Raw genomic sequence first — 22,105 nt, 5'->3', positions numbered from 1 at the left:
GCCCCTTAACCCGCCCTCAACTCGCCCTTCCCCGCCACGCAGGTGTACTGAGCCTCAGCCACTCCACTGCCCTCACCGTTTCTCCATCCCGCAGGCGCACTAAGCCGCTACGGCGTCCGGAGGTGGGCCGGAGGGCGAGGGGGCGGGGCGAACGACAGTTTGCGGCTGCGCCCTCGCCTGGCCCCGCCCTGCCGTTCCACTTCCGGCGCCGCGGTTCTTCGGGATAGTGGAGCTGGCGTAGGAGTTTGTATGTGCGTTTGACCGAGTTACAGACCCGCGCACCATGAGTCTTAGCTGGGCAGGCAAGCCGCTGCCGCGCTGGGGGCTGCCTCTCGGCGGCGCCGCGCTGCTCCTGCTGCTCCTTCCGGCGGCCGCCGCGCAGGAACCTTCCGGAGCGGGTGAGGGCGCCGTGGCAAGCGGGGGCCGCGGGAATGGGGGTTGGGCGGGACGGTGGCGGTGTCGCGGGTTCGGGGTCACTGGTCGGGGTAGAGGTCAAGGGCTGGACTCTGAAGCCGGCCCCGGTTCTCAGTCACAGGCTCCGCCCGCTTGGGGGCTCTGCGAGGGTCGCGCCAGTCTAGCGGCCATGGGAGCTTCTCTCGGGGTGGGGTCACCGGGAAGGCGGGGCCCCTCTGCCTGGCCAGGGAAGAGCCATGCCTTTGTCTTTGTCCAGCTGCTGAGGCCACTCCTTGCGCGTGACTGTAGGATGGCCCTCGCCCAACCAGTGGGACGCGTCCCTGCTTAGCACCCCAGGGTCTTCCTTAACCTCTCTGCGACCCCAGGAAAGAGCTCCTCTCTCAGGGTTAGATCTGGAGCGGGGAAGCGCAACGTAAGATGTGCTCGAGATCCCGCATCTGGTCGCAGGCGAGCCAGGGTTGGGGCCGGGAAGCCGATTTCCAGACCCCAGACTCCTTGAGAACTGGGAGGGTTGCGGCCATTGTGTCTTCTACAGCCGCCCGCGTTCACACCTCCTCACGGAGTTCCAGGTATAGCAGCGAATACTTGCAGTTATTTTATGCCTTAAGGCACGAAAGACAGGCTTTATCAAAAACGATGTTGTAGTATCTGCTTTTGGAGCAAGCCGATTATGTTTTAGGCTTTCCAGTCCCGCAGGTGGCATTCTTCATATTTTATCCCATTATGTGCCAGCTCTGCGGCTTCGGTGGTGACAGACGAACAGAACTCCTGTCCTTAAGGAGCTGAAGTCCTGGGGAGACTGACCAAGCAACACGAAGTTAAAAGGCTGGGAGCTGGGTCAGTGCCAGTGGAGGCAGTGCCACAGAGTTCCAGAAACTGGGAGTGTTTCTGGAGTGTGGTTTCCCATGGGACTGGGCCTCCAGGGCCTGAGGTTGTCTCCAGGCTAAAGGAAAATCACGGAAGGTTTTAAGCTGGGGAGTGTCACACTAACTTCTACATGTGACATCTCCAGGTGATGTGGTTGCGGGTTATAGGATGCCCCTTAGTTCAGTTTTATGACCTTTACTCAAGAGGGCAGATGTTTTCCTCAGGTCATGCTATCCTGGGCCTCTTCAGGTGCTCCTGAGCTCCAGCACAGCAAAACACCTTTCACTTGGTGAACTTACTGGATGTTTATTCTAATGCAGGATTATTTGAGTTTCTTCTTACCTGCCTTTTAGTGTGCTTAGTGTTTGTGACATTAGCAGTGCAGCTGTCATGAAGTTTGTAAATAAAGGAGTAAAGTACTACTGTCCGGGGAACTTCTGGCCTAAATACCATGAGTACTTTTCATCAAACAGACTGGGCATGTGCCCAGGGAGTATGTGACTCACTAGAAGCTCTTACTGTGGCTCAGGGGTGTGTTTGCTTGCATTATCAGAGTGGGTGTGTCAGGAAAGCAACCTGAGGTTTTGTTTGACTGCTCTGATTCTCCTGCTTCGCACTTTGGAGGGGGCAGAGATGGGTGTAGGGTGAGTGAACAACAGTTTGGGAGCTAAGCCAGAACTGCTGTTCAGTGTGTGGCTGAAAAGCACTGCTCTAGGTGGGTGGCACTCCTGTGCTTCTACTTGAATGATCACCACGTCCTGGGGGGGCAGTGGGGGGGGTGAACTGGAGACACCTTGACATGGGAGGAATGGTGTCATGTCGAGTTGGTGTTTCTCGCCCAGGCGCCCTTGATTCACCTTGTCTGTGGAGAGAGGTGCTGCTTCCAGCACCGAGATCCCCCTCTTCCTGCAGAGTATTTGCTTAGTAGATTTTTATTGCTTGTCGTACCTGTAGGAATGTGACCCCAGTACTAATGTTTAAAAGTGTGTCTTCTTTACAAGGATACTCTGTGAATTAAAGAATACATAACACCAATCCAAAAGCAATGGCTTTTCACGTGTTTGGTGGAGGAGAGACTTTAGGAACCCGCCTTGTATGGAACTTTCAGAGCAAGATTCATGAAATTAAAGAACCCTTGAGAGGGCTTTTGGGCCTCACTTAATTAATTATGTATGGGGTTGGACTTAATCCTAGAGCTTCGTTTGGGTGAAGCTGTCTTAGAGGAACCCCAAGGAACATGAGTTGGCCAGCACAGGTCACTGGGATGGTGAGTCCCACCCATGAACTCTACAGTGGAGACTTCTGATTTGTAGAGGAAATCTGTAGTTCTCCTGCCCACCTCATCCTGAGAAGCATGGCTTCCTAAGTGAATTGTGTGAAGTGTACAGTATACACATGTTTGGAATTTGATGTATATTACCATTCCTCTCCCTGCTTGTGTTCCCTTGAAATAGAGGGGTGACAGGGATTTTTTTTGATCTAAATGAATATTCATTCTCTTTTCTCACCTGGAATTGCCTTTCACTGTGCAGACTGGGCACACTCTCCCCTTTAGAGGCCCAGGGCCCATGACCTGCTGTGTGATGGATGGTGAATAATATACGTGCTCGCTTCCTTAATTTTTTTACAAAGCATATCTCTTCAACATGCTAGTGTGTTCCTTTGTGCTTATTGAATTTATTGACTCACCTGAAACCTTAGGACAGCACTCAAATGGGTCATGGTGGCTTAGTGTATCCTGACAGAATTTTTTTTCCCCTTTAATTTTTAAGTTAAATGAGATGGAAATTTTTTTACAAATTGAATCTTAAGTTGAGGCCTTGCAGTCATAGGACTTCAGAAGTCAGGTCATTCATGTTCATTATTAGACAAGAGGTACAAGGGCTGTTCTTATTGCCTCTGCCTTTCCAGCATATGGTTTTCTGTATCCCGCTGTGAAATAAGAGATAGTGACTTCCTGGAGAAAGAAAACACTGCCTGTCTCTGAAGCAGTAACAAATGGTTCATGTCTTACTCTTCTTACTAAGGAGAATGTGTTTTCTTTTTTCTTTTTCTTTTTTTTTTTTGTGTTGGAGTCTCACTCTGTAGCCCAGTCCAGAGTGCAGTGGCATGCTCACAGCCACCGCAGCCTCTACCTGCTGGGCTCAGGCGATCCTTCCACCTCAACCTTCTAAGTAGCTGGAACTACAGGTGTGTGTCACCATGCCCAGCTAGTTTTTTTATTTATTGTAGAGATGAGGTCTCACCATATTACGCAGGTTGGTCCCTGTGGGCTCAACCAGTCCACTTGCCTCTGCCTCCCAAAGTGCTGGGATTGTAGGCATGAGCTACCATGGTTGACTGAGAAGCCAATAGAACAACCTTTGCCCAGCTTTGAGGTTATTTTTGTGAGAACAATTTAACATTGATATCTTTCCCCATGCTGAAAACCTGCCCTTTTCTTGGCCTGCCCAAGTAGGAGGAGCGCTGGGCAGTTTTCCTCAGCCTTGTCCTCCACTGCTTCCTTGTTGACTGGCCCTTAATCCAGAGTCCTAGGGGTAGACAGAGTTTACTGTGTGTATTGGTGCTTGATTGTTTTAGCTCACATAAGGCTAGTTATCAGAAAGAAGCTTAAACACGAATCTTCATGAACGAGTTCCCATCTTACATGTAAGAAATAGAATGATTTATTTTCAGAATGAACCCTGAGCCATATTAAAATGCCTTTGCTGAGTCACTTCCTGCTTCTTTGTTCTCTTTTTCGCAGGCTTTCACTTTGGTGGGCTTTTGTGTTCAAATTTCAGAGGGAACCAATCAAAATGAAATCCTGTAAATCAATCAGCAAATAGGACGCGTATACAAAGGGATTTTGTAACAACTCTAAGCCTATCAACAAATGATACATGCATATAAACTAATTATGTGGCCCAATCTATGTGTGCCATGTAGGCAACATCCGAGAAAGTGATATAACCTCTGGAGTACCCAGCCTATGGAGAAACAGGGGAGGGACTTGCATTGTAGGACACAAATATACTAGCTGTAATGGCTTCAGTGTGCCTGCCCACCAGACACCCGATCTTGCAAGACTGTCATTAAAGTCTCGCTTCTGTTGCACTCCATGACTCTATCCATATTTTGATTTTGGACAGGTGAGTTCGTTTCTCACATGTATCATCCCTGTCTCCTGTGGCTGTTGCTGGCTGGTGAGAAGGAAGTGTTCTTCCTCATAGATGCCTTTCAGAAAGGACTGGAGAGTGGGTGTGTTAGGTGCAGTGGCACAATCATGACTCCTAGCAGCCTCAACCTCCTGGGCTTCGGGCAGTCTTTCCATCTCAACCTCCCTAGTAGCTGGGACTACAGGTGCATACCACCATGCCCAGCTAATTTTCTTACCATGCTCTCCAGACTGGTCTCAAACTCCTGGCCTTGAATGATCCCAAAGTGCTGGGAGTACAGGTGTGAGCCACTGCGCCCAGCCCACTTCTTTTTCAGACTGAGTGATGTTGGTGATTACAGAGCTCATCTCATCTAAAGGAGAGACATGTATAACAGCCTTTTGTGTTGGGAATCTCTTCTCTTCCAGGAGATCCTTTGTGGATAGGAACCGTGCGTTTGCTTTTCTTGGTGCCCTGCTTGCATTGGGTGATTGTTCCAGTCTATTCACCCTCCTACAGAGGACATCTAGGCTGTGTTCAGATTGGAGCTTCATGAGTACAGTTGCTGCAAGCATTTCTGGCAGGCCTCTGGTACAGGTTCCAGTTTCTCCTGAATGAAATACTAAGTGGTATTGCTGAGTTGTTCGGTGAGTGAGTGTTTGTTTTGTGAGCAACTGCTAGACCTCTTTGGTGAATGGTTGAACCATTTATGCACCCTCATCAACACTGTGAGAGCTTCCATTGCTGCCCGTCCTTGCCAACATTTGGTATTGTCAGTCTCTTTAATTTTAGCCATGCTTGTGGGTGTGCAGCCATCTCTCGTTGAAGCTCAAATTTGCATTTCTCTGGTGGCAAGCACTGTTGAGCACAGCTCTTGTCACAGTGTGTGTAGGTTTCAGAGAATAGTGGGTGTCAGCAGGAGCAGCTGCTTGGTAGAGTGTTGGGCATTCTTTCTTATTATGGGGCTGTTCCCTGCTTCTATTTGGCCTGTGTTCCAGAGTTTTTGGCTCTTTGCTGTTCAACCCCTTCCTTAGCAGTGGTGCTGTGCGCAGTGAGTTTTCCACGTGCCTGGAACAGGTGGATGCTGGAGTGCTTCTGTCTTGGCTCCAGGGAGAGTGGCCCCATCATGTAAGGCTGGCCAGGGACCTGAGACCTTGCTTTGTCACCTGAGATCTGTATGTGAGTCTGAAAATATGGGTGTGCTTCTTGGCAGTGTTACTGGCATTGCTATGGACTTGGAGGCGCTTAGGCTCCCAGAGACTGCCCTGCTGAGTGGGGGTTATCCCTCTGTAGAAGAGGCAGTAGACACAGCTTTCGTGTTGGGAGCTTCTTTCCCAGAGGTCCCTTGCGGACAGGTCCCTTGCTCTTGTTGGTGCCTGCTCACAGCAGGACTCCTCAGTGTTCTGAATGTCTTGAAGTAGGCCTGTTCCCAGGGAGTCTTGAGGGGAGAAGGGAAGATGCACATCTGATCATTGCAGTCCCGAGAATCTCGGGTGGCAGCCCTCCCCTGCCTGCCCTGCCCTTCAGCTAATGTTGACAGTGCCTGGTTCAGGGATTCATTTTCTCTTGTCTCCTTCCTGCAGCTTGCTCTCAGAACACAAACAGAACCTGTGAGGAGTGCCTGAAGAATGTCTCCGTAAGTAGCACGGGCTTCCAGGGCTGGGCTTGCAATGTAGGAAGGACTCTGCTCCTTCGCATTCGTGAAGGTGTTCTTAAGGATAACTACTAAATGCTGTTTTAGCCTTTCTCTGGCATACTAAACCCTCTTATGAAAACTGCAGGTACTACCTGATCATGGTCAGTACCTCCTGTAGCAGGTGAGGGTAGAAGACATGTGGTTGGGGCCTACACCTGCAGGGTTGAGCTGGTGGGCAGCATTAGGTGGGCTGAACGGCAATGACCAGCATCAGCCCAGTACATACTGAGTTTGCTTGTGCTTACACCTACTTAGCCTGTAACCTGCGACTGTGGACCTGTGGCCAGGTCTTTCCCATGGGATCATTAGAGCATGGAAGTCTATTTGGCAGGGACTGACTCCATCTGTGAGATGGCCCCAAGACTTGTGGTGAGTGCTCTGGGAGCAGAGAAGGGGCCTGAGTGCACACGTGGGGTGCACGGAGCCCCCCCTGCCCTCTCCATGCTCAGTGCTACAGGGTCAACTTTCTTTACAGGGCTCCCATCAAGAGAAGTTGGGTCATCCGTCATCCTTGGTCCTGTCCTGAGACTGTGAGCCCATGTCCTTCCTGGTTGTCCAGGGTTGCATGAATGCCTCTCTCGGTTCCTGACACAGGATTGCAGGGGGCAGAACAAAGGGACAGAGGCACTGGCTGCCAGATCCAGTGGGTCAAATTGTTCATAGCACTCAAGTTACAGTGTGAGACTCACCCAGCACATTTGGGTTTGTCCCTGGTTCTTTAAAGTCCCTGTGTGCTTCAGCCTGTAATCCCGCGACTTGGGAGGCTGAGGTGAGTGAATTGCCTGAGCCCACGGGTTCGAGACCCACCTGGGCAACTTGGTGAGACCTCATCTCTACAATAAATCAAAAACTAGCCGGGCGTGGTAGCGCACGCCTGTAGTTCCAGGTACTTGGAAGGCTGAGGCGGAAGGATCACCAGGGCCCAGCAGGTTGAGGCTGCGGTGGCCAGGAGTGGCCACTGCACTCCAGTCTGGGCAACAGACTGAGACTCCAACTCAAATAAAAATAAAAATTAAAAAAAATAAAGTCCCTGTGTGACCTTGAGGGAGCGGGTAGCCATTTGAAGCCAATTCTCTATGTTATGAGGTGGGGCCAGGGACTTCAAGGGTTGCTTCCAGAGAGGTCATCCTGGGATCCCTCATGAGTACACCCCCACAAGAAGTGGGAACCATCTGGGGAAGCAGCACCATGGTTAGGTCTTGCTGAAGGTGTTTGTGGGGGTCCTTTACATTCTCACAGGAGGGCTGCCCTAGGTCATTGGCTCCTTGCAGGCCCTACACGTGTTGACCCTTGATTTAGTGACACGTAGGCCCGCAGCTCTGGCCTTGCTTGTGGCAATTCTGCACTGTCCACATGGAAGCCTGAGGAGAAGCTGGCATGGGTGGCAGTGGTTGGGACCAGAACAGCATTTTGTGTGCCTTTTCTAGGGCTCCAGGGAGGCTTCCCCTGCCTCTCCTTGTCAGGTGTCTGCAGGATGCTAAGAACTTATGAGCCTATGTTTTTCTCTCACAGTGTGCTTTGGAGACATAAGACAGCCCAGGAAAGATATATCAGATGACTTCTGCTCAGAGGCATTACCTCATTTCTAAAGCCAGTTCTTATCCGACAAGGCAGTAGTGTAGGTTTGATACATATCTTTTCAGTTCATGGGACTTAAGTAGATACTTGGATTTGCTGATTAGAATTGGAAAGTTGCTGTTACTGTCATGTTTCAGAACTTGATGTTAATTCGTTGAACTTGCTCAGGTGGGTCTGGCCCTTGTGGGTCATATTTCCTTGATGGGTCTTCTTTCTAGTCTTTGGATTTTTCTATTGGAAGCTCACTGTTGTGCATCACTTGGCAGTCTCTAGAGCATTTTTGCTGCCTTGCCCTGTGTAACATCCAGCCCTATGTAACTACCCTGGGCTGGATGTGATGATAACCATAGTCTCGTAGTTGAGGCAGCCAAGCAACTTGCCCAAGTCATAGCAGGTGGGGCTGAACCAGGGGAGTTCTTGGCCTTACTCTGCTCTGAATTCAGACAGCAAGTTGAGGAGTGCAGAGGGACCCCTGCCATGTGGCTGACTGCATACCCACCTGGGTGTCTGAGCACACAGAGGAGATTTCTGGAAGAATGTCCTAGTACCTCAAGCCAGAAGGACCCTGAGTGAATGGAAGAGAGGCTGTGGCAGACTGTGTGGCCCCAAGGTGCTGTCATGTGCGTATGACTTCAACGGTTAAAAAACAACCACCTGTAATAGCAGCAACCATGGCTGGGCTCAGTCACTCAGCCTGTAATCCCAGCATTTTGGGAGACTGAAACGGGTGGATTACCTGAGCCCGCAGGTTTGAAACCAGCCCAAGCAACTTGGCAAGACCTCGTCTCTACAATAAATCGAAAATTAGCTCAATGTAGTAGCATGTGCCTCTAGGTCCAGCTACTTGGAAGGCTGAGGCAGAAGGGTTGCTGGAACCCAGCGGGTTGATCTGGGGTGGCCATGAGCATGACATTACATTCCAGTCTGGGCGACAGAGTAAGACTCCAACTCAAAAAAATAAATAAATAAAATAAATGAATAGCAACAACCACAAAAGAGAACACTGTGTCCTCCCAGTGAAATTCTATGGCTTATGATAAATCTGTCATGTAAACATGGAAAATTAGACATTACAGCTTGAGGTGTTGGAAAAGGGAGGATTAGCCAAAACTCCCAGGCAAAGCCACAGAAATGGAAGATACTTCTACTGGCCCAAATAAACAGGGCTTCACTACTGTTTATATGTTCCTGTCTAAACTGTTGAGACACAAGACACCGAAGTGTTTGCTGTGTAAATAGTCCTGGGAAAGAAAACCCAGGCTACATCATAATATTTTTTAATAGTAGATTTTCACCTTGACCTGAGACAGAAAAGTCGTGCTTTTCTATCCTATTGAGAAGTCAGTAACACTGTTAATATCAGGTAACAGGCAAAGCCTGCTGTGGGCTGGTGTGCAGGTTGCCACTGAGAATGCAGTTCCTTTGCCCCATCCTGTCCATCATCTGCCCGTGGACACCCTACAGGTCAACTTGGCTGTGTTTCTTGTTGCCCAGTGCCTGCTTGCAGCACTCACAAGCCTCTCATGCCCTGCTGTGAAGGGAGTGAGGACCTAACTCCTGGCTCGGATACACACGCTGCTGTGATGGTGCCATCTCCACCACTCAAGTCTCTCCTCTCATATTTGAGGGATTACGAGCATCTGCAAGGATCTCTCCAGCTCTCAAGTTTTGGGCAGATATCTTTGAGCCTTCTTGCCATCATCTTTCAAATGGCAATAACTTAGTGCACTTGTAAGGGTCAAAGGTGGGCTGTGGCGTATTCCCATGGTCACCGACGTCCATTCAACAAGCTGAATGCCTGCTGTGTGCTGGCCCTGTCCTGTGTTCTCAGGATCCTTGGTTGAGGTGCATGGGTGCCAGCCCTCGCGCAGACAAAACATGGTGGGAATGGTGCACTGGTGCACACTGTGCTGGGAGGGGAGGCACTACAGAAGCACAGGGGAAGGGGGAGGTCAAGGCAGGCCTTGTCCAGCTGGGTGGGTCTCCTGCACAGATGGGGAAGAGGACTCCAGGCAGAGCCAGTGAGTATACAAAGGCCCTGAGCAGAGGCAAGCAGCTCTTGGCAGCAGCACCAGAGCCCTGTGGCAGTGTGAAGCATGGAAGAGTTCTAAGCACCATGGGCCTGGGACGAGTGGATTGAGAGCTATCAAAGCTGCTGTTCACAGTGCTGGGTGTAGAATTAAGGGCAGTGATGGCAGGGCAGACACAAGGTGGCAGGCTGAGCCATTGTGCAACAGAGGGTGACTGGGTGGGCAGTGGTGACCGCAAAAGTTGGGAGGGTCCCAGATGGTCTGATTCTTTGGTTTTTCCTTCATGTTTCATTTGATGTTTCATGTTTATCTCTTTCAGTGTCTCTGGTGCAACACTAATAAGGCGTGCCTGGACTACCCAGTTACAAAAATCTTGCCACCTGGTTCTCTTTGTAAACTGAGTTCTGCACGCTGGGGTGTCTGCTGGGGTAAGTCCTTGTCATTTGCTTCTTGCAAAAACAGCACTTTTGCAAATATTTCAGTATGTGCTCAGTTAAACATACATTGCTAGAAAATATAATGCCGATAGTGCTGTGACTCTCAGTGAGACAGTGGAAAGCCTGGGGTTCCCTGGGTCCTCTGGAGGGCCACCTCAAGGTCGTCATCCTCTGTCTTGAACTCTGTCTCTATGTTCTGAGAAAGTTGGGGAGAAAGGGAGAGTTGAAGGCTGGCCTTTTTTTTTTTTTTTTTTTGAGTTGGAGTCTCACTCTGTCGCCCAGACTGGAGTGCAGTGGCCGCTTCCGCCCACCACAGCCTCGACCTGCTGGGCTTCGGTGATCCTTCCGCCTCAGCTTTCCAAGTAGCTGGAACTACAGGCATGCGCTACCACGCCCGGCTGATTTTTTGATTTATTGTAAAGATGAAGTCTTGCTGCCCAGGCGGGTCTCCAACCCGCGGGCTCAGGCAATCCCCTCACCTCAGCCTCCCAAAGGCGCGGGGTTCAGGCTGAGCCACCAAGCCCGGCAAGGCTGCCTTTTTTATTGATGTTGTTGAGTTGGAGTCTCACTTGCCCAGGCTGGAATGCAGTGGCATACTCATAGCCACTACAACCCGATCTTTGAGGCTCAGGTGATCCTTCCACCTCAGCCTTTCAGTAGCTGGAACTATAGGCACATGCCATCATGCCCAGCTAATTTTTTTAATTTATTGTAGATATGAGGTCTCACCAAGTTGCCTAGGCTGGTCTTGAACCTGTGGGCTCAGGCAATCCTCTCAACTCAGCCTCCCAAAGTGCTGGGATTATAGGTGTAAGTCACCATGCCCAGCAGGAGGCAGTATTTTCTTAGAGCACTTGAATGATTCTTTTGTGTGTTTGCATCTTGGATCCCTTCACAACTTATTCCTTATTTATCTATCTTTTTTCAAATTGATTTCCATCTAAAAATCCATCAGCCTCCACCTGAATCAATTTGTTTCTGGTGTTGAGACCCCAGGGAATTCAGAAATTTGTGTGATGGTGGAGTGGTTGTGATTGTGATTGTGGGATGTCTGTGCAGGTGAGTGTGTGCACACACATGTGTGGGATGTGCATATATACAGTATGTGTCTGGTGTGTACATGACCATCACATCTGCCTATCTGGCTGTTCTCTCTGCCATCTTCACACTAGAATGTCTTCCTGAGTCCTCACTAATCCCTGTTCCATCTTGACTTATTTCCTCTAGAACCTTCCTTACTAACTGTTCTACAGGGCAGCTCAGGCAGCTCTTGGACCAGGGAGGCCCTTGACATTTTGAGCATCTGTTATCAAGACTGACACATAACTTCTAATAAAGTGTACACGTCTTGTTTCCCTTTCTGTACAGACTGCAGTTTATAGTCTATACAAGGAGGGGACCCCAAAAACCCGGAATTTGTTTATTTATTTATTTATTTTGAGTTTGAGTCTCACTGTCGCCCAGACTGGAGTGCAGTGGCATGCTCCCAGCCACCACAGCCGCAACCTGCTGGGCTCTGGTGATCCTTCCGCCTCAGTCTTCCAAGTAGCTGGAACTACAGGTGTGTGCTACCACGCCTGGCTAGTTTTTGATTTATTGTAGAGATGAAGTCTTGCCAAGTTGCCCTGGTGGGTCTCAAACCCATGGGCTCAGGCAATCCTCTCGCCTTGGCCTCCCAAAGTGCTGGGATTACAGGCTGAGCCACCGAACCCGGCCTAAAAACCTGGGATTTATTAAAAATTGTGTATTTATTCTTGTTTAAACTTCAGTCACCTTCAAAGTACTCTCCATTTGATGCAGTATACCTATTGAGATGCTTTTCCACTGCTCAAAACAGTTTTTGAATGCATCAGTTTTGATGCCTTTAGTGCTTCTGTTGTTTTTTGTTTCATCTTTTTCACATCTGCAAAACGTTTCCCTTTGAAGATTTTTTTCATCTGGGGAAATAAAGTCACTGGGAGTGAGATTGGGTGCATAGGGAGAGTGGGGCATGGGGGTCATGGCTGTTTTTGTTTAGAAACTGCTGAACACTCAGCATGGTGTGGGCAGGTGTGTTGTCATGGTGGAAGAAGCAGTCACTGGTTTGCCACAACGTGGGATGTTTCTTCCGCAGATCGTAACGCAACCTTCTCAGAACTTCCAGATAAAAACTTCGGTTGACCACTTGATTCCGAGGAACACGTTCGAGTGTACTTACAAGGCACCTGCCCTCCAAAAGATAATTCTGGGATTTTTTTGGGTCCCCCTCATATAATACATCACACATTCATATGAATTTTTGCATATATGTACAGGTTATCACCCCTAGAGCATAATTTTTGAACATCTCAGCACTTGCAAAGGGTCCCATTACTGTCAGGACCCTGTGGGGAGCTCCTGGTACTAACCTTCCATCACCACAGGTTGTGTGGCCTGCTCTTGATCTAGAGATAAAGGGACTCATACATTACTCTGACTTTCTGTTCAGCATATGCCTGGGATGCATGTCAGCTGCATACATTGTTGGGCTCCGCATCGTGTATTCGTCCACAGCTCTTGGCGTCTTTCTTGTGCTGCTGTGGACAGTCTTGTGTTGTTGTGCACATAGGCGCTTGCTTCCACTTGGCGTATGCTGGGGAGTGGAGTTGCAGGGTCACAGCATGTATTTATGTTTAGCCTTAGGGCTGCCAGGCATTCTTGAAGAGTGGCTGTTCCAGTTGTACTCCTCCAAGCAATGTGGGGCTTCTGGTGACTCCACATCCTTGCCAACATTCGGGGTCATCTGTTGCCCTTTTTTTAGTTCATTTGGTAGGAGTATAGTGGTGTCTTGTGGCTTTAATTTACATTTCTTCAATGACTGGCGATGTTGAGCAACTCTTCAAGTGGTGGGCATTTTTTATAATTCTCTTGTGAAATGAAATTTCCACCCTAGGCTACAGGGATGGGTGAACATAAGATATCCGACCCTGGCCAGGTGAGATTGACAGCAGTTTATTAGTCCCATATAGTCACAGCTGGTAGGAGGGGGACACTACACACCCCTCAGGGTCACATGGGATCAAGCCAGGGGCTGTGGGAAGCATCCTTGTAGTAGTAAGAGGGTGGGGTGCCCCGATTCCCAAGGGAGGCTGCAGTCGGTTAGTTCTGAGGCTGAGAGGGAACTGAAACTTGCTACTCAGGGATAAGCAGGAGCTCCACCTGGTTCCCGTGATAAGGAGGAAAGGTTGTGTGACTGGGGACCTTGCTGGTGGGAACAAAGTGGGAGGAGAATTAGGACTAAACCTTGCCAGATTCATAACTAAGGGGCCTGGGGAAACAGGATTTTTATTGACTCTTTCTGTATAATGTGGTTGATTTACTTTCCAGCCTGACTCTGGCATACCATCACATAACAGACAAAGAAGGGAAATCAAGGTACTTATGACTTGTAGAACTGTCTCTTGGGGCTCCCTGTCTCCAGACACCTTTTAAGATACTTACCTCTTCTCTCTGAAGTCTGCCATCTGTGAGGCTTCAACTACACATCAAGAAAGTTGATTCCCTTATCTTCTTCAAGCTGCCCACTTCCTATACTGATTTCAAAATGTCTTAGATAACTCTAACTGACTAATTGCCAGTCAGGAAATCTTTGAATCCACCTATAACCTGTAAGTCCTCACTTGGAGATGACCCGCCTTCCTGGACGGAGCCAATGGAAATCCCACATGTATTGATTTATGGTTTTCTGTAACTTCTGTCCTCCTAAAATGTATAAAATCAAGCTATGATTTAACCACAATGGGCACACATTCTCAGAACTTCTTGTACCAGGTATCACAGGCCTAAGGTCACTCACATTTCATCAGAATAAGCCATCTTAAGTATTTTATGGAGCTTGGCATCTCTCATCAACAAGTACTTATGGTTGGACTGCTCAAGGCCCTTCTGAGTTCACCAGATGTCAAGGCAGTGGATGATATTTTTAGGACTTAGCACCACAGCTGGTTATTTATTCTTGCAAGTAACTTTAGAACCATTTTATCAAGTCTAGAACTGGATATTATATATTATTTTAAGGTTTTAATTGTAGTGACCTAAAATATACATGTTCATTTGGAGAAAAATGAGATCTTGACACTTCGACCTTCTGTTCAAAAGTGAGTTGTCGCTCCCCTCACAGGTCACCTTTGCTTCCTGTGGTACAAGTCCATGGGTTTTGCCCTGTATGGTTAACACAAAAAACCCAAGTTCTGTTTCTTGTTGTGACAGAATTTCTGTTTTTATTTTATAACTGGTTTTAGCTGCTAATTAGAAAAAGTGTTTTAGAACCAGTTGTCTTATTGATCTCCTTGTTTTTTAAGTTGATTTTCCTGGAGTTCGCTAATGGAAAATTACCTTCTGCTAATGAAGGTCCTTTCTGATTCTACCTTTACTACAGTTTTTGCAATTCTACTTCCAGAGCAGGTCAGAGGAGGAAAAAACTCCTGATTAAAAGCTTAAAAGGCATTTGATCAGATGTAACACCTACTCCTGATTTTTAAAATAGTTTAAAATTGAGTTATTTTAAATAAGCAGCCCTCAGGAAGTGTGTCTCAGGGTCCATAGTGCAGAGTGGATGGGCTGAGGGAGCCCTCGAGGCCCAGCCTTCCCTTGCTAGAGCCAAGTCTTTCAGCAGAACGTTCACCTCCAGACCCCAGGAGGGCACTGGCTATCAACTTAGATGGGGTGATACAGCTTTTAGCTTCAGTTAAACAGATGGAGTCACACTGTGGCCACTACTAGGGAGTTTGCTTCTGAAAGCGTCTTGGGAAGTATGTTTCCAAAAGTAGTGTTAGGGTTCTTTAAGTAGCTCTGATTTGAATTGATAGAAAAGTCTTGACTGTTTTTAATGTATAGATCTTTAAGAGAAGTTGAGAACTGTGAAGCTTGTTTTGGCTTGAGTGTGTCTGAAGGCTGGTCTTGGCAGGACATCAGAACGGACCTGACACACATCAGGCAGCTGCTATATGGCTCCAGGCACCAACGAACACTTAGATGTGAAGATGACCCATCTTTTCCCATGGCCTGTTCACCTCACCAGGGTTGTTCCTTTTGGGTCTGGTGGTCAACATTTGCCCTGAAAGATGTTTGCTCTTGGAAAGAATTGTCATAATCTTGACTTTGGTTTGATTACTAAGCAAATCTGCATCAGGATTAACCTCCATCTGTGAGTTTCACTAAATTAAGAGTTTAGAATGTCTTAGGAGAGTCTGAATATGCTGCTTAGAATTCGTTTTCTTCTTTCTGGTTTCTGTTAACTTTTCTCAGGCTTGAAATAATATCAAGTGAGAAAAACTGCCCCATGACTTCAGTTCATTGTAGTTAATCTATAAATTGTCAGTCACAGATTTGTGTCTGAAAGGAAACTAGAAAGCCCCATCCTGTCGTAGGGGCTGGGCTGCAGGTTCCCCCGCCCCTGGGTGGGTGGAACCCCTGTGCTCCTGTGCCTGCTGAGGCTGCTCTCCATGCTAGGGAAATGGTGCTTTAGGGCAGGTTCCATGCCTGGTAGGGCTCTAACCCCGTGTGCTTGGATTCCAGTGAACTTCGAGGCGTTGATCATCGCCATGTCGGTGGTGGGGGGAGCCCTCCTTCTGGGCATTGCCATCTGCTGCTGCTGCTGCTGCTGCAGGAGGAAGAGGAGTCGGAAGCCAGATAAAAGTGATGAGAAGGCTATGCGGGAGCGGGAAGAGAGGAGGATACGGCAGGAGGAGAGGTAAGAGCCAGGACCATTCCCACCAAAAGACATTCCCTTCAAGAATGCAGGTCTGGAAGGCTGTGAGAGATAACACAGTCACAAATTTCCTCAGTTGAGAGTGTGTTGAGTCAGGGACCCTCCAGGACGGGTGAACAGCAAGAAGCCACATGGCAGGCACCTTGCGAGTGGTGCTGCCCTTGTTTTCATAGCTTGTGGCCTCTAGTCGGTGACACAAGGGTTGCAGCTGGCGGTAACTGACTGGCAGGTATTGGTGTTGGCCATGGCATGGTTGTGGCCATGGTGCTTGCTGCTGAGGTGGCAGGGTATATTGGTGTTGGCCATGGCATGGTTGTGGCCATGGTGCTTGCTGCTAAGGTGGCAGGGTCTTGCTCATCCATCTATGATGCAAAGGCCGGGGCTCAGAGAGGGAATGGATGGTGTTTAGTCAGGGTCTGCCTGTGGCTGAGTTGGGTCTTGTGTTGCCAAGTCTCTGATGATGCAGCACTCCTGGGGCCACGGGACAGCCCTGGGAGGCAGGGAGATGGGTTGTGTCATCTTCACCTGGCAGGAGAGAGGAATTGGAGGCTGGCTAGTCAGGCGGGCAGCCGTTGAGGGTGGAGGCTAGACAGTTTTTCTGTGCAGTCACCTTACAGTCATGTGTCACTGCATAAAAGCTAACAACAGCATTTTCCTAACCATCTTCAGAACCTGGCCTAAGATTTTTACGGATCAGTACACTTTATATGAAAAACTTTGCCTTTATCGAAAATAATAGAATGGTATAGGGGCAGCCTCTAAAAGACTTTCATCAGGCTTGTGGCCTGATGGCTGATCTTGTCGCATTCTGGTTCACTCTGGGACCTGGAGGGAAGCCACCAGAAGAAACCCACAGCCTGTGCTGGGGACGCATAAGGTTGTGCCTTGTAGTTTTATCATACATTGCGGCTTGGTGCTAACAGCATTTCTCTGTGTTCTGTAGGAGAGCAGAGATGAAGACAAGACACGATGAGATCAGAAAGAAATATGGTAAGAGCCAGCTGTTCTCCTCAATTGCTCAGGGATTGATGCCCGGGTGGCTCCATCCTTGTTCATGCCAAGTAATCTGCCTAGAATTTGGGCAGGGGGTTCATTCATCAGAGCAGGGAGAAGTGTCTCCTGGGAAAAGCAGCAGGATTGTTCCAGGTGGTACGTAACCAACTCATGCCATTCATCCAGCCTTCTTCACCAAGTGTGCCTTCTCGGACACTTGTTTGCTCCAGAAGTGTGGAAACTTCCGGGATGGTCCGTTGGTAGCTTTATCGCCTTGTGTGCTTTGGCATGCGTGTGCCCAGGTAATTGTGGTGCTATACCTCATCCCTGCTTGTGTGTCACTCTCATTTTGTCTTCTGAATATCACAGATGACACTTCTTTTTCTTTTCCTTTTTTTTTTTTTTTTTTTGAGTTGGAGTCTCACTCTGTCGCCCATACTGGAGTGCAGTGGCCACTCCCGGCCACCGCAGCCTCGACCTGCTGGGCTCCGGCGATCCTTCCGCCTCAGCCTTCCAAGTAGCCAGAATTACAGGCATGCGCTACCATGCCCGGCTGATTTTTTTTTTTTTATTTATTGTAGAGATGAGGTCTCACCAAGTTGCCCAGGTGGGTCTCGAACCTGCGGGCTCAGGCAATCCCCTCACCTCAGCCTCCCAAAGGCGCGGGATTACAGGCTGAGCCACCAAGCCTGGCGACACTCCTTTTTCAGAGGATTCACCAAACTGCGGCTATGTTACCTCTTTCCATACCTAGATGCCTTGTTCTTGTTTGGTTATGTTTGGAGAGATTTGAGGTGACTTTGAAGGAACCAGAATGAATGTATATGTCGGTTATAAACCTTTTATTTAGTTGGAGGGAGTTGGACATACACATCAAGTTATCTACACTCCCCCAAATCACATGATATTAACTGCTTGACATGAAACATCACCATCTAGTCTTGTGCTTAGTTGATTCTGTATTGATTTTAAAATCCATGAACTTATGAATGTCTCCTGCACTGGTTATTGTGATTGCATGGTGTTGGATGTAGTGAAAACAGACTCCCTTGTCTGTCTGGGCACACTTGCCCTCAGGAAGTCTCCAGTCCTGAGTCCATGGTGCTTTCCTTGAAGCACTATGCTAAAGGCTAAACCTGGTCTGGAAAAGTCCAAAATTTTCTTCTGACGAATACACTTTTTTTTTGAGTTCTCTATTTGTTTAAGGAAATATCCTGTTTTAGTGGTATTTTTATCACTGCATCATTGCAGTCATTTGAGTCATCTGGGAAGATGGTATGGCCAAGCCCAGTGGTGGCCACTGTTGGATGTGGGTTATGGGAATTATCACAATGGATTCGTACCGTGGTGAAGGCTGCAGAGGCCCTGCTGCTGGTGCCCTAGGCAGTGCACCTGGGGTAGCCCTGCCTGCTGGCTTGGCTTGGCTGTCCTTCTCCTCGTCTCTCAGGCCTTCTTGGAAAATCACCTCCTTGTGCTATGACCCAAGGCTGGGTTGACCTTGCCGGTCTCGGCATGTTTACTCTGGGGCGCAAGGCTCTCCCCATACTTCTTGGCTGCTGGGCTATGAGGTGAGACGCCCAACCCAGTGATGGAGCCTTTCCTGTTCATTTCTTCCTACAGTCTCCCAAGTGTCACACATGCAGGGTTGTGCCACACTGGCTCTTGGGCTCTCTGAGGTCAGAGCAGCTGCCTCTGGTCCTGCTTCTCTTGCTCACCATTGTCTCCACTCTCCTGTCCCCAGTGACCCACTGTCCTTCCTGCCCTTGCCCTCTGTTGCTGTGTTTCCGTGAGTGTGTGTGTGTAGTGTAGGTGGTGCCCAGGGTGTCCTCACGAAGAGCAATGCTAGGCATTCCTCTTCCCTCAGCGACTACACCTGTGCTCAGGGAGCATGTCTGGGCTAGAGGCAGTTTGGTGTCCATGAAATGGAAGGGTCCGAACAAGTTTTTTGGCATCTGGATAATGTTAATCTAAATAGAAGATGAGGTGAGTGTGTGCGTGCACGCACACTTGTGTACATGCCACAGAGCCTGACATTGTCAGGCACAGGCAGTGTCTGAAATCGCTGACCTTGGCTGAGCCTGACCTGGCATGTGCCAGGGCTCTTGGTGGAGCTGGCACCTTCTGCATCTGTGCACTGGTGTGCTGGCTCCTGCCATCGTGGTGGCTAACTTGACTCTTATATTGCACTGAAGGGTTCAGCTTTTGTGCCAGTTTGTAGTTAAGCATGTGGAGTGGACTGTACTGTGGGAAGTCTCAGCTAGGTGAAAGATCCCAGGAATTCTGTGGGAGAAGTGGGAGGGGCCCATGGCCTAAGTGAGTGAGCACATGGAACACCAGCACGCACACAACACCCAAACTAGAGTAAATCTAGGAGCTGTTTTTCAGTTAGGCCTTAATAAGACTGCTAGCATGTGCATTTGGTATCTCGTAACTATTTATTGAAATGAACTCCTTGTGAGCCTCATCCCAAAAGCCCAAGGCCCAGGCCCTCTGGCAACCAGGAGTGGCACAATTGTGCTTTCTTCTTACATCTCCCTGCTCCCCCCAACCCCTAAATGCCTGTAGTCACAGTAGCTCCTGATAATTTTGGTGTTCAATACAGATTTGTAAAGAAAGAGAGAATGAGAATGAGTGTGTGGGCACATTTCTGTCATGAAAAGGGAAAACTCCCAATCCTTGGGTAACAGCACAGATTTATTTTTATTAAATGCACATTTTATTCCAGGCATATCTTCTTAGTTCTTTTTGTAGCCTTAATTCTAAAAGTTGAACAGCAATTATAAGGACACTCATAGTAAGGCAGTTTTGTTTTTCTGTATAATACTAGCCAACATTGTGGAAATAAATATTTGCCTTACATTTTTTTATTTCTCTTTACAAACATCTTAGGATCTGTTAGAATTTTCAGTACATTTTATTTCAGTTTTAAAAAGAGCCATGGTTTGACATCAAAAAAGATTAAACATAGTATTTGAGCCTACTTGGAACATCTGTTTTTCTTACAGCCTCAGTAAATCTTCATGCCACATTTAGTTTGCATCCATGGAGTTTTGAATTTTTTGGTTGAATGAATTTATAATTCAAGTTCATTTTGTTTTCAGGTTTGTTTAAAGAAGAAAATCCATATGCTAGATTTGAAAACAACTAAAACACTCCGACATGTCGAGCAGTTCCAAAGCTTCCTGCAAGGGGCATACACTCCACTGCCCTCACAGCTCCTGACCTTGACAGGTGAACCTGCCAGCCCTCCTGGACATTTGGTTGGATGCTGCCCTCAAAGGACAATCCTCCTCCCATCCCTGTACCCTTGGGGCCTTCTGTTCCCTGTTATCTCTGTTTCTGTATTCAGTCACTTGAGATGGTAAGACTTTGGGGTGTTTTGATTTTTTGAGGAGGAAATGTGCATGTTCCACTACTCTTCTCCGTGAAAGCTAGTTGCAGGCTAAGCAGCCTCATAGCACTGAGTGCTGTTGATCTGATGCTGAGTTCCTCTCTGCTCATTAACAAGCTTCACACGGTAGCAAATGAAGGTCATTCTTACCTTGTCATGGGGAGAATTGGCCAGTCTCTTGTTGTTTCCCCATACTGCCATGGACAGGTCTCTGTGTGCCCATCTTGTTGAATCTTCATACATCTTGACTTGGGTGCCTTTGCTAAAGACCCAGTGGCCAGCACAGTCTGATAAGGACTCGACCTCCTAACTCACCTGCATTGAGTAGCATTGAGGAATCGCTACAATCACCTTAAGTTCTTTTTAAAAAATAAGTCTTGGATTCCCCACACACCTAAAAGATTTTGCCAAAAAATTTTCATATAAAAGCTCAGACCCCTTATTGGATGATTCTTAAAATTTATATATTTAATAGGACATGAGAGTCTTTTGCCCAGGGGAAACTTGAATTAGAAATGAGGTTTTCAGCCCATCCCTGAGTCACTGGTTAGCTACTCCTGCACCAATGCCCCGTCACTGTCTTGGGAGTGCCCTCGCAGGCCTCTCCCTACCTTCACCCTGCTGGTGAGGTGATAGCAAAGGGGCTGAAGGGGATGCCAGGTCTGCCTGGAGGAGGCAGAAGGGCCCATCCAGAGGCCAGCCCCTCTGGGCTATGTGCCCTGAAAGCAGGCATACTCAGGGCAGCCAAGGGATCCTCTCACTGCCCAGCAGCACTGACACCCGTCCTGCCTCTGAAGACCATGCCAGCGGTCACCACCCTGTGCTCTGGCTGTTATATGTTTCTTCAAAATCAGAAGAGGTGGCTTTAGTGAATAGCTCAAGCACTTGGTGGCAGGAAAGCAGTTATGATGAAGTAACCATGAGATTTGCTTCAAGGAAGTTTGAAAGTAGTTCCAGTGTCAGATTGCTTTGAATTACAAATTTTGCTTTGGGAAAATAGGTCAAGCAGCACCTAAAATAAGTGATGCGTTCCATTTTCACACTATAGTCCTGCTGTTGGAGAAACTGCTTTCAGCCTGAAGTAGCTCACAGGCAGGTTACTGTGAACACCTGCTCTTAGGAAGTTACCACATGGCGTGGTGGGCCTTCACTCTGAGCATATGGGCCGAAAAGAAACCAGTCCTCCCCTGAGTCCTCACACCTGAGAACAGAACCTTTCCACCTTCTTCTCATTTCTCTGACTTCTTGGGCATTTGCAGTAATGTAAAGTATTACAAAGATTCCAAAGTATTTTATAGCAGCCATCAGAATGAACTTTCTACTGCTTACTCATGAAAGAAGCTTTTTAATAGACTTTAATGACCTTTGTATTAACCCAGCTGTATGTATGTAAAATCTAGTTTCCTGAGTGTAGGTCACTGAACTAGCTGTAGAGCTTCCAGCTGGTGTGGGTGGTGTATTTAACCCTTCTGTGCAGCATGGAAACCCACCTTGAGGCCTTGGTTGTTTGCTCTTGGTCCATCTGCTTATTCTGAAACAGTACTGAGAACAGCCACAGAATTGTCACCTCAAGGAAACCATAGAGTTTGGAGTGCCTTACTTTTTAACCAGTTTCCAATAAAATGGTTGAACACCTGCTCTTGTGTGACATGCCTGTCCCTGCATCTTGATGCTCTGACATGACTGCAGAAAGCCAGAGGGTGGGTGGCAGTTTGGCTTTCTGGGTGAAGTGGGACCTCCGGCCCAGCATGGACACCTGGAGAGTCTCCGGGCTCCATACCTATAGCCAACAAGAGTGGACTGGCTTCGTCCTGAAGTGTCCCCACGCCCCTGC

At 48.2% G+C, this 22,105-nt stretch overlaps 1 protein-coding gene across 1 annotated transcript; it reads left to right on the top strand.

The window, feature by feature from the left end:
• The first annotated feature begins 277 nt into the window (after positions 1-277).
• On the top strand, positions 278-20,114 carry PTTG1IP (PTTG1 interacting protein). The gene is made up of 6 exons (XM_021714187.1): positions 278-398; positions 6,002-6,054; positions 10,042-10,150; positions 15,695-15,869; positions 16,831-16,877; positions 19,982-20,114. The coding sequence occupies exons 1-6, from the start codon at positions 284-286 to the stop codon at positions 20,026-20,028; spliced, it is 546 nt and encodes a 181-aa protein (XP_021569862.1). The 5' UTR covers positions 278-283; the 3' UTR covers positions 20,029-20,114.
• Positions 20,115-22,105: the final 1,991 nt, after the last annotated feature.

Source organism: Carlito syrichta, unplaced genomic scaffold, assembly GCF_000164805.1.
Source record: "Carlito syrichta isolate Samal-C Ts95f unplaced genomic scaffold, Tarsius_syrichta-2.0.1 Scaffold305319, whole genome shotgun sequence".
Taxonomy (NCBI): Eukaryota; Metazoa; Chordata; class Mammalia; order Primates; family Tarsiidae; genus Carlito; species Carlito syrichta.
Note: the sequence above shows the minus strand (reverse complement) of the source record. Positions and strands in the feature narration are given on the sequence as shown.